This window comes from Anabas testudineus, chromosome 3 (assembly GCF_900324465.2).
Source record: "Anabas testudineus chromosome 3, fAnaTes1.2, whole genome shotgun sequence".
Taxonomy (NCBI): Eukaryota; Metazoa; Chordata; class Actinopteri; order Anabantiformes; family Anabantidae; genus Anabas; species Anabas testudineus.
In genome coordinates, this window is record NC_046612.1 from 671,171 (window position 1) to 684,217 (window position 13,047).

Consider the following 13,047-nt stretch of genomic DNA (forward strand, 5'->3'; position numbering starts at 1 on the left):
AATCCTCAGAACATCAAAGACCTAAACTGAACCTGAATTAACAGCAGACAACGTGTTGTTTTGGTGAATGTTGTCATTTCAAATATATGAATAATAAATGTAAATAAAGTCTCATCGATCCAGTCCATCGAGTCCATTCATATTATTAGAAAAAGATCTGTTCTTCAGTTTTACAGTGACGTTAATAGAAAGAAGCTAAATAAAGCCAAAACAAACAGTTTGAACTTTTTTAGTCAATTTTAATTTACACTGCACGTTACCCCCCCCCCCCAGCTCCTCTGATATAAAAAAGCTGAGTGACAGAGAAATGCTGCCCAGCAACATTCAGACCAAAGCAAGATGTGACAAACATCCCAACACATCAGGTTATTTTACACTAAACTGGATCAACTGGGTCTGTACCCCCACCCCCACCCCCACCCTCCCTACATGCAAAGACATCGTTACAAACATGCTGCTGTTTGGAATTAAAATGTAGAAAAACATCAATAGAAAAGTGTGAAAGATGAATCCTGCGCTCGGTGAGGATCAGAGCGCGAACAGCAAACGTTCCCACAACGTTTCCTCAAGAAAGTATCAAAGTATTTAAAATATCTAATTATCATCATCATCATCATCATCATCATCATCAAATCATCAAATCATCCTGAGTTTAACACCAACATTACTGTGAATGTAAAAATCCTACTTTTTACTGACTATTAATTATTAATTACCGTGTTGGGAGGCCACAGCATGATAACCCTGTGGGAACACTGTGGGAACGCTGATGTGAGCGGCTCAGGAGCATCAGGACTCAGACAGACAACAACATTCCTGGGGGGGGGGACTCCTGACAAATCCTGTGGAAACACTCCACACCTGCACAAAGCTCACATAATTACCAAGTCTAAAAACAACAACACGCTGTGGCCCCACCCCCCCACCGCAGCTCACGCCGTGCTGATGGGGCGGGGTCCGCGGCGGAGACCTGTCCAGATCTGCTCACACCTCATTAGCAGGCGGCTAACGACCTGGCCGGGTTTAAAAGTGGATTTAATTAAAGCTGCGGCTCGCCTGAAGTGTCTGATACTCGCAGGCGTCTGGGTCCACCCAGCACCACAAACATACGCCTGTCTGGACCGGGACACTCCACCAGGTGGAGGGCCGGGTGTGGTCGCAGCTCCAAGAACACAGCCTGAGTCTGACTGTCATATGTGTGGAGAGTTTTCAGCTGGGAACAGAAGAAAAGTCCAAACGTGTTCTGGTTCCAGATTTCTCTCAGCACATCATCAAAAACTGAATTTGAGCAGTTTTACAGTCTGAGGCATCATGTAGGAGGAACACGAACAAAGTCAGTACAGAACCCACAGCTGTACCACAAAGTCTGTGCAAGTGAAGACCAACATTCCTGGAACCGTGGACGTCTGAACACGTACGGCCGAGCGCCAGTTTCACCACTGATTGTTCGCTGAAGTCTCGAATGAGAAACATCACTAAATTTTCTAGAAGTTCTGATCTGAACATCCTCAAATATTCAGCACACTAACTGATCGGTAGGAGCAGCCGTGCTGTTAGACACTGGCAGCCAATCACAGAGCAGGATTTGTGTTAGCATTACACCTGTGTTCAGCACTGTACAGGTAGATCACCGTGTTGAGCAGTTTCACCAGGGTTCCTGACCCACGACCACATTCAGCGTAATTAAAGCGTGCACAGGTCTGGTTCCACATCAGAGACATTCCGTGTTAATCATTAATCAGGTTTCAAACTTCACATTTCATTTGAAACTCAACAATGACGGATCGTTAATAAGTAAACGTGCGTTTACCGTTTCTCTTCTAGCACTAGATACATGGAATGAAGTATTCCAGGTTTTCCAGGACATATAGGACACCTGTTTAAGGCTCACCCGCAGGTGTGTCAACCACAAATATGACAGGGTGACCCAGGATGTGAAATTAAATGTTCCCCTCTCCACTGACTGACTGTGTTTAGACAAAAACATTAAAGTGTGCAACTCAAACGTCACGTGTGAATCAAACCACCTGGTAAGGGGCAATTCTGCTGTTTTTATTTACTTCGGGCACCAAACTGTTTCTGTGTCTGTGCTGAAATATCAGAAATGACCCGAGGTGTAAAATGCAGAATTCAACATGTAGTGAACGTTCTTAAAACATTAAAAATTCTCTCATCAGGTTTTGTTAACTAGACATTTTTCAAGAACTCTTTGTGAAACAACAGAAGAAAATACACATCTTAGAAAAGGGAACTTTAGAGTTTACATCTGCATCCTGCAGCTGAGGAAGTACAGAATCAAACATCTGGTCCAGACAGTCGGACTCTGCTTTAACCCAGCTTTCAACAAGCCCACATCAAAATGTTCCTGTAGGGGTTTTCTGCTCCAGGTCCACAGCAGGTCAACTGGACGACGTCTCAGTTTACAGGAGTTCATCTCCTCACAGTTCTCCAATCAATCAATCGATCGATCAGTACCACACGAAGACCGTTCAGTCCTTCGGTCTGTTCTGATCAGGTTCCAGGACACAATGGGAATGAGACTGAACGTGTAAAAACTGGATCTTACTGAATTCAATAAACTAAATCAATTCTCTGGAAAGTAAAAATCCAAACCTTTCCAGGTTTTCCAGGAGAAAGCAATGATGACTGGGCGGAGTGGGGCTTGAACAGATTAAATATGAGAGAAGAACAATGAAAGCAGTGAAGAAGTGAGTCTGTGTTTCCTGCAGATGTTGAATGTTTCTGTGGCCCCTCCTCACTGCCCATTGGTGGAGGTGTTGTTGGGGGCGGGGCTGGAGCTCTCTGCACCTGCTGGTGGCTGCACGTTGTCGGCCAGGTTGTGTGCGTGCTCCAGGAACAGGTCCTTGAGCACGCTCAGCTCCTTGCTCAGCAGCTTGATCTTGGCCTCCAGACGCTCGTTCTCCTCCTTCAGCTCATTGACACGCTGCTGCGTGTCCATCGCCTTCTGCTTGCTGCGCATGCGACTCTTCTTAACCGCCAGGTTGTTGCGTTCACGCCGCTGACGGTACTCCTCACTGTCCTTGTCTGCTGGAGGCTTCTTCATCTTGCTTGGGGGCAGGGCTTTGCCGCCTCCGGTTGAAGGGTTGGCTGGAACGAGCTGGGGGACCTGCTGCAGTCCGGCCACGGACGCCGGCAGAGATGAGGAGGACGAGGCGTGGGCCTGGCTCTGGATGACGCTCACGCCGTTGTGGTCAGCTGTGGTTAATTTCGGCTGCGACGGCCGGCTCATTTGGAAGCTGCCTGCAGGTGCTGATCTCTGACCAGAGTCTCCCCAGGTGTAGAGATAATGTGGAGACACGAAACAGAAGAGAAGAGAAAAAACTTCACCTCAGCTGGAACCTGGGCAACAAGAGAAGAACATATCACTAACTGTTAGCAGAGAGACTGAGTAGAGCGCACAGGCTACACTCACAGCACAGACCCTAATGTTCTGTTGTGATGTTTTAGTGTTGATGATTGTCAGTGACATGTATCCAGCTCCAGAACACTGGTCTTAAATCGCCGCACACGCTCTAATTTAACTGAAATAAAGATTGAGCTGAAATATGAGCTACATGTGAACGAGAACAATGACAAAAACAAACTGATGATACCACACGAACAGAACATCTCTATAAATTGAACTGAACATGTGAAACGTCTGTGTCTGTGTTGTTGGAGTATTTTAGATTTAGGAATAACACGGACAGACATCACACAGAGAGCGACGGCAGTGAGAAGTGATGGTTTCACAGCAGCTATCTTCTAAAGGTATAATAAACAGTTCACCGCTCAGCACAATACTGCATGAAATGTTTTTATCTTGTACTGCTGTCCTCTCTTTGCTCAGTGCTGTGTCACAGAGGATGTAGGAAGGTGCATTTCTGCATCACATCTCCTTATTCGTTAAGCAGTTTGGAAAGAACAGCTTTTATGGACATCAGATTGTTCGTGACATTAATTAAAGTTTCTTTGGCTGTTTTTTTAATAACTCAGGATACTGTTATATTATAATACCACCCAACCCCACTGGGTAATATATTTTTTATTTTTGTTATATGTTAGGGTCGGACTAGGATTAATTTGAATATTGATAAAAAATGACAGGGATTCTAAATAATCAGAGGCTTCACTCCATCCTCCTCTTCACGTTTTATCTGAAACCTACAGAATAAGTTCATAACAGGATTATTGGCTTATAGTTTGGTTTCATTATGGACATCTACCATATTGGAGGGTTCCTCTGCATCATGTCCTGTGACATGCAGTACTGGTGGTTCAAATGTCTTGGTTCACTGGTCCCCAAACAGAAACCAAACGGCTTCTCTGGTGACTGAACAGCCCTATGTTTGGAGAACGTCGGAGAACACTGCAGTGGGACTGAGAGCCTTGGTTGCCATTTACGCGTTTACACTAAGTTTGTGAGAGGAAGCTGAAGAAGGAGAGAAAGAAATAGAGAAAACTGACAGAAACAAAACATGAAAAGTAATACAAGAAGAAAGGCCCACAGATCACAATATTACTCACGCAATTAGTTTACAATTTAATTCAGTTTATCTGTAGTAAATACACAGGCTCCATAATGGCTGAACCAGGACTTTCCATATCAATGCAGATAGATTCAGTGTGACATCAAAAACGTCTAAATTAGAGCTCTGTTAAATCCAACAATGCCCCCGGACTGACTGACGGACTGACTGTGGTGATTTACTCTGATCACCGACATTTACTCTGTGTGGCAGAAACCAACAAGACCTGGTTCAGAACATCTGCAGTTTCTCCGCAGACTCTCAGCTGACCTCAATCCATCAGTCAGGTGGTTTTACCCCCCCCCCCCCCCCCGTCACACGATAATTGGTCGGATTGTTATTCCGCACGGACAATTAGTGGCGCTTCTCTGATTGGTCGGTGCGTTGCCATGCAGCCAGTGAGCGGTGCGCAGGAAAAACCGCTCCGGGTGAAACCAGCGGAGCTCCGGCTGTTGCCTGCTGTTGCATCATCATCGGGTCGCTTTGTGAGAGAGAGAGGGGAACTCCGGAGTCATGCGGGGCTAGGCACAATTCTCAGTTTTTATGTGACTTTAACCCGGGCTGACACGAGACAAAAACACAATAAACATGTCGACGCGACTGACGAACCGAAACCGAGTCGCATTCAGTCTGTGAATTCGGGATTTCCGACCACTTTTACCAACTTTTTGTTCCTCCGAAGCAGCCGACAGAGGATCCGCCACACTAAGCCGTATCATTCGGCTTTCACGCTCCAAATACAGACAACAGCATGAGTCTGATTTGTAGTTAAATAAAAACAAAACTACATTTTCACGTCTGTAACAAACACGTACACAACCCGTTTAGCCGGGCAGCTAGCCAGCTAGTTAGCATCTGGTGCTAACAGGTCCTAACCTTACTGTTAGCGCTCTCTTTTCGGACCCACACAGAGTTTAAAAGACATTTTACCTTCAGAGCGCGGCGGTGGAGTTAACCATCCGTCAAAGTAGAAAAAGTGAACGTAAAAAGTTGTCGTTTAATCCCTCCTGTCTGAACTGTGAGTGTTTTTGTTTGGAACATGGAGAGGAGCTGATTGCGAAATCTCTTTACCATGTACGGCAATGTCCACGTTCAGCCAATCAGAGACGAGTAGGTGGCAGCTAAGGGAGCGAATGGCCAATCGCAACTCAATGTGCGGCAGAGTGACGCAATGCTCACTAGAATGGACATCTGATTGGACCAATAGGAGCGTGCTGTTTTCTGTTGGTTTTTCTTATGTAATGTCAGGTTGGTCAGATTAGTTCATACATGCAGTGACTTCATCTCTGAATCACACTCAAACTACTAATTTGACATGTTTATATCTGTGCTGCCATCAGACAAATAAAAATAACCTGTATCTAAGTTATAATAATAATCGACACTTTCAGCTGTATTAAATTTGAAGAAAGAAGAGATACAAACACATATCACAAAGAAGTCAAACTCCTTTGTAAACTGCCTAATAGCATACAAATATTTAAGGCACAATAAGGAACTACAGACATATCACAGCTATGCAGATGATATCCAAATCCTAATCTCTACTGACCATATTACAATGTGCCTATTTTACATGATTGTGTCATCATGATTGATAATAAAACAGGCAGACCGATGATCACTCATGTTTCTATTTCATCTAATCTACATTATTGTGCCATCCTCTCAACAAGATCCTCTATGACGGAATATTTAACACTGATCCACATCCACATTTCATCAGACTGGCCCCAAATTTAGAATTGAGAATCTGTCACCAGCAGGTCTCTGAGGTCTTCTGATCAGGGTTTGTATGTTGTTTTACAAACATCGCTCAGAATCCATAAATTCTGTAATTCTTCATAGTGTGGACCTATGCTTTGGGTGGTTGTTCTGTCAGAGTGATTCTGCTTTAAGATCCCTTTTACCCTTACAATTCTCCCATTTTACCAGCACCTCAGCAGTCCCGGACCATAACACTGCCCCCACCATGTTTGACACCGGAGTGTGATACTGCATCTCACCAATGTTCTTCCTTGGGATTCAAACACCTCAAACTTAGATTTTCCGATCTCCTTTGTCTAGTGCCCGTGTTCCTTTCTCCATCTTAATCTTTTGTTTTTTTGGACAATTGTTGTATCTTCACTGTTGAGAATGAGACTCATAATAGACTATACTAGATTAAAATAACTGAAATTAGATCTAGGGCCTTTAACATTTTTGTAAGATTATTGTCTCATTTCTCATGGTAAGAAAGTTTCTGTCGTGTTGATGAAAAGTAACTGAAGTCAACATGCCCCTGTTGCAATATACATAGAAGCAAATGCTGATTTATGGTTATCACAGACGAGATGGGAGTAACATGTTTTTTTTTATCATGCTAGCTGTGGCTGCAGGAGCAGTAGCCTACACTCCCATAAAGCCGGGAGACTCACAAGAAACAGACTAAAAATATCTGTTTATCCGTCCATCAGAGGTGGAGCTGCATCACAAAACACACCCTCTCATTCTTTTCAGGGCACTGGTGCAGTGTGGGCATCAATACATAACTCTGGGCTCAACCTTTTCAGCACAGCAACTCTGTGTTGGCCAGTCACATGAGTGCAAAGCAAATTACATCTTTGTTAATTCGTATACTAAGAAAGTGCAAGAGGATACAGAATGAGATAGAAGAATACACCAGGTGAGTCAGTAACAGAGCTGCAGGTGTTGTAGTTTGTAATAACAGTGACATATTTTATTGATATTCATGGGGAAACTGTAGTCAGACAGCTGCACATGGCCCTACACACACTTACCTCGACATGGGGCCACGAGAACTACGGAGTCACTCAACTGACTCTGGGGTTCATGGACCCACCAACTGACCCAGTGCCTCCCTGTATCTTGAATCATCTTAACAAGACAAGAGCAGAGTGAGAACATCACAAGATAAAAAGGTAAAACCAAGTCATCACACCAAGAAATGATAAAAAGGGAAATAAAAACTGAGAAGGCAAATAAAACAAAGTGATTTTATCAGTGGAGGCTCTGGAATTAAATGGTGTGATAAGGAACTGAAAAGATAAAGTCAATATAATTAGACTGAATGGAGGCTAAGACGCTTGAAGGCTGAGAGGTTAAAGGTCAACATGCCTAACACACCCTGTCTGACTCATCCACTCTTACTGGGCCAACTCAAACTCACTGTAGGGCACAGTATGTACTCGATTTTATTTTACTTTATTCCAGAAAGGATGCAGGACTAAAATCAGGTTTCAGGTCGGTTTTGTACTGCTGCTCATTTCAACTAAAGAAACTTCACCAAAACTGGACCTGATTGGTTTTCTGAGCTGTGTTGTCACATATTCTGCCATATTTTAGCCACAACATTACATTTCTCCATTTCTCAGGAGCTTGAGTTTAAATAAAAGTTGTTTCTAAAGAGTCCAAAGACAAAACAGACGAACTACAGACTTTAGGAACACTGTCAAAAATCTGTAGAATGTCCTTGGATCCTCTGAGTTTTCTCATGGATTCCTGATCCTTTTTGATCAGGTTCCGCAGGAGCTCCCAGGAACCCCTGGAGACCCCTAAAGTAACAACTAAACCTCAAATCCAAGCGCCCTGGTACCACTGGAGAATCTTCAAACACAACCACAAGTTGCTGCAGGGAACTGACATTTTCACTGAGAACTTTTATAAAGATCCTTGAAACCTCCTCAGCGAATGACTAGAACCTTGAAGATGCAGAAGAACTAAACCACATTAGGATCCTGTGGTGGAATGAATGTGCTTTAGTCTGAACCGAACCACGGGTTCTGTTACAGCCAAAAATAATGAAATCCTTTTTTCAGTTCCACAGAACAGGATCAGAGATCAGTCTCGGTCGACAGAGGGCGTCCCAGTCCTGCAGTTTTACACTGTCTTTATCCTGAACACCCCCGCAGCCCCAGATGGACCATCTTCCTGCTACCCCTGCAGAGACCCCTGCTCCCTATCAGCTGTGCGTGTCTGTGCTGCTCAGATTATTCATGTTAAACCACTTAACGGTGTCTTCACACAAAGAAACACGAAGGTGAAGCACGAGTTTCATTCAAACGTGTCAGAGCCACAAAATGTATATATATATATATATATATAAAGAACTCGGGGTGTGTGTGTGTGTGTGTGTGTGTGTGTGTGGAGGGGGGGGGGGGGGTCACATTTGAGAACCCGCACACTATAATTCGTGTCTTTGGGAAGTGCCGCTCCCTCCACGGCTCATACACAGATACAGAAAATACAGAACTCAGTGTCTTCTACACCTACTCCTCCTTTTCATCTGGATCATAAAACACTTCGTTCTGAAGCCCAGAGGAACAAGTTCGAGACCGCAGACTCGGCCCAGTTGAACTTTGGTGGTGAATAAGTTAGAAGGTGCAGATGATCCTGTCTAATTGGAAACTGGCCCCTGCTCCATGTGGAGCTGCGCGTTATCTCAGTGCGTCGTGTCCACAGTGAAAATGGGGATTAACACAGGGTGTAATTAACATTTTAATCTAGTGTGTCTCTGTGCAGCGATAGTGGCTTAAATCCAGTCTGTGTGTGTGTGTGTGTGTGTGTGTGTGTGTGTGTGTGTGTGTGTGTGTGTGTGTGTGTGTGTTCCCGCCCACTGCCTCCTGCTATAAAACAGCAGTTTGACAGTTCAGAGTTTACTGAGCAGGAGGACTCACACCGACACCCCGCTGCTTTAAGCTGCGTCCCTCTGCTCCGGATCAGAAGTAGAACCTGTCACCCTCCGCGCACCGCTCTGTGCATGTCCCCCTCTCACCTGAGGACCGGACCGAGGACGTGTCAGCTTCTCCAAACTGGATTCCCGGAGCCCCTCGCCATGCTTGCCCGGGTTTAGATTCTCCATGGAGCTCTCTAACATGTACGAGGTCGCGCCCCGGCCCCTGATGAGCAGCCTGAACCACGGTCAGCAGCCCTCCTCCGGCTACAGAGACCCGGCAGACCTCGGCGGTGAGATCGGAGACAACGAGACCTCCATCGACCTCAGCGCCTACATCGACCCGTCGGCTTTTAACGACGACTTCTTGGCCGACCTGTTCCACCACAGCTCCCGGCAGGACAAGCTCAAGATCATGAACGGAGAGTACGACTCGGTGCCGTGCGTCCCGGGCCCCCAGCAGCTCTACATGTCCAACTACATGGAGTCCAAGCTGGAGCCGCTCTACGAGCACCACCCGCAGCGCATCCGACCGGTGGCTATCAAACAGGAGCCCCGGGACGAGGAGGACCTGAACTCCGGCGTGCCTCCCACCTACCATCACCCACACCCGCATTCCCAGCAGTACTCCCAGCATTCCCAGCAGCAGCAACAGCAGCAGCAGATGCCGCACCTCCAGTACCAGATTGCGCACTGCGCGCAGACCACCATGCACCTCCAGCCGGGTCACCCCACGCCTCCGCCGACCCCGGTGCCCAGCCCGCACCAGCACCATCACCAACACCAGCACCCGCAGCAGGGCGGCCCGAAGCTGCTGGATCAGCAGCGCGGAGGCGGGAAACCGAAGAAGTACGTCGACAAGAGCAGCCCGGAGTACCGGCTGAGGCGCGAGCGCAACAACGTGGCTGTGCGCAAGAGCAGGGACAAGGCCAAGATGCGCAACATGGAGACGCAGCAGAAGGTGGTGGAGCTGACCGCAGACAACGACAGACTGAGGCGCAGGGTGGAGCACCTGACCCGGGAGCTGGACACGTTACGGGGCATCTTCAGACAGCTGCCCGACGGATCCTTCAAACCCATGGGCAGCTGAGAGACTACTGAACCGGACTGAAACCAGAGTGGAACCAGAGTGGAACCAGAGTGGAACCCCACTGCTACTGCTGGATTTATACACATATGGTTCTACGTGTCGTCCTGTGGACGGACAGACTGAGACTGAGGCAGCTGGGCTGTTCACTGCTAAAACATCTGTCTGAACGTCTGCTTGTCTTCACTGAGGCGTAAAATTCTCTTTTCTCTCAACACAGGTGAAAGACTCGGACTCGGACTCGGACAGTCTGCTGCGTTCAGCTGTCAGAGCTTTGGGCGTAGTAAGAAAAGGTTGCAGCCACTTTGGTCTCAGAGCAGTTTGTCTTGTTCCAGGAATTTTCTGAGCTCATCAGACTGGACACAAATTGACGTGTTCTAGAAAAATCTGGAGACAGGAGAAATCATCTGGTTATTTTTCACTTGCTGGGAGAAAATCAGACTTTTATCGACTCAGTAAAAAAGTAAATGACTCAATGCTCAGACTGTGTTTTCTGCAGTGTTCATGTGCCTTCAGAAACTTTTGTGCAAAAGCCGATAAGCTCGTTCCCACAGATCCACGCAGCAGAGTTTGTTTTGTGCCTTGTTCCTGTACAGACTGTGACATGACACACTCATCTCACATATCAGAGCAGCTAAGGTAGGGCATGGGGGTGGGGTGGGGGGGTGGTGGTGGTGGTGGGGGGGTGATGCCCAGTCAGCCTGTTGTGCATGTTTTTCCTTAACAGTTGTTTGTTTTATACTAGTTACCATGTCCACCATCATATCCTGTCCTGATGAACTAGAACTTGTGTTTATAGACTTATGAAATGCAAAGTGCACACTGCTTGTGTATAGGCTCAGCTGTATGTGTACAAGTGTATTTTCTTTCTGCAGAAACAGTAACGTTTCATTTCTGCTCATTTTCACTTGTGTTTCTCCACATGAAAGGGGTGCAGTCTGGTACGAGACCTGTCTGTTGGTACATTAACAGTCACAATATCATGATGTGCACACGAGAGTTCAAATGTAAGAACTACAAATGTCATTTTCCATTTCGAACCAGCTGGTTAAGAAATCATCTCAAACGTTTGTACTCTATCATGTTCCCGCTCAAACGCAGGCGGGTTTCCTCTATTAGTTCCCTATAAGTAGCTGTTGTGGAGACACGAGCTTTTTCATCTGTGTGACTGATATCAGAGTCAGCGCCTGGCCCTGCGTGGGTTTAATGCCAAAGTGAAAAAGACAAAAAACTAAGACTGGAATCAAACCTGTGGTACCTGCTTCATCACGTCACCGTCCAGTGAAAACCCACAACCTTCAAACCCGCTGCAGCTGTAACACTCACCACGATGCATTTAAAAGACCTGTTTTCTGTGAACTCTGCAGGTTTGGACATGTGTGGTCTTCAGAGGACAGTGGCAGCAGATGCAGATTTCTCGTGTGCACTATTAGTCGTCAAATGAAGCACGGTGCTGTCTGACACACGTGTGGGTACTGATTGGAACAGCAAAGAGAAAAACACGCCTCACTTGACATACGTGTATTTATGTGTTGTTGTTTTGGAGAAAAAAAATGAAATGTGAAAAGGGTTTCTATGCAAAGTGTCCTCTTCCTTTTTCCACTGAATCATCACACACACACACACACACACACACTCAGTGCCTTCTGATCCTCTGAGATGACCTTTGACCTCTGGCTGATCCGCTCATCAGAGATTTTTAAAGATGATGATAGTGTCAGCGAGGAAAGAGGAAGCACTTTTGTTTTTTACAAACTGATGTTTAAACCAATGTTTGTTTCAAAGTTAACGTCTCAAGTGTAAAATAAGCCTCTATCTATATATATATATATATATATATATATATATATATATAAATAAATATATATATATTATATCAAAAAACCTGAATTATAATAAAAGAGCTTGTTTTATCTCAGTCTGTTGTGGGTTTGGTGTTTTCTGGTTCTTGTCTGAACATTTAAACTTCTATTGTCACATATGTTCAAAAATAGTTCTATATGAAAAATCTTTTAAAAATCCAGTAATTATAATGAAATATTTCATTTCACATGTTAACAGCGACTCCAGAGCCACAGTCCAAACCTGAAAAACCTGTTAGTGGGGGGTCGGAGGGTCAGTCCCCAGTCAGCTGTGGACTACTGAACCGACCCAGCAGGCACAGAGCCGGAAACTCCTTGTGAGTCTGGTGTCTCTCAGCATCCTTACTCACAAAAGACACGGTATCAACCAGCACAACATGTGTATTAGGGCCCTGGACATCCAGTAGTTATGTTGGCTGCAGATCACCACGGCTGCACAGCGTCTGTGTTGAAGTCAGTGAAGTAGCGGAATCTGCAGTTGACATGCTATAATCTATCACATCTGGATGAGCTGTCAAACAACTACAACATCAACGAGACATCAGAATAAAGACGGGGATCAGAGCGCTGCACAGCATCATCCCCACCAACCAGACATCACACCGGTAGTAACCAACAACACGACAACATGAAGAGATTCATCGCTTACAGTTCCCGTCTGCCCCGAGGAAGACCACGAGAGAACTCAAACTCTGTCTCTATGTATATGTGCATATATACATGTGACTCTTTGTGTATGTGTGCAGTGTTGTTTAACTTTTTCTGGGAGTTTTATGGTCTGTTTTGTGGTAGTTTCTGACCTTTTCTGTTAATTTGGGGATTTTTTGGGGCTTATTGTCCATCTCTTAGTCTCTTTGTGATAATAACTGAGCTCTCAGGTCCTTTCTCTGTTCACTG

General features: G+C 45.5%; 2 protein-coding genes across 2 annotated transcripts; one reads left to right on the top strand and one right to left on the bottom strand.

Moving 5' to 3' along the window:
• Positions 1–251: 251 nt before the first annotated feature.
• On the bottom strand, positions 252–5,614 carry cebpg (CCAAT enhancer binding protein gamma). Its single transcript, XM_026378582.1, has 2 exons — positions 5,460–5,614; positions 252–3,360 (listed from the first exon to the last, which is right to left on the bottom strand). The coding sequence occupies exon 2, from the start codon at positions 3,248–3,250 to the stop codon at positions 2,756–2,758; it is 495 nt and encodes a 164-aa protein (XP_026234367.1). The 5' UTR covers positions 3,251–3,360; positions 5,460–5,614; the 3' UTR covers positions 252–2,755.
• A 3,546-nt stretch (positions 5,615–9,160) lies between these two features.
• On the top strand, positions 9,161–10,935 carry cebpa (CCAAT enhancer binding protein alpha). The gene has a single exon (XM_026378860.1). It carries the CDS (start codon positions 9,389–9,391, stop codon positions 10,289–10,291), a length of 903 nt encoding a protein of 300 aa, XP_026234645.1. The 5' UTR covers positions 9,161–9,388; the 3' UTR covers positions 10,292–10,935.
• The last annotated feature ends 2,112 nt before the right edge of the window (positions 10,936–13,047 follow it).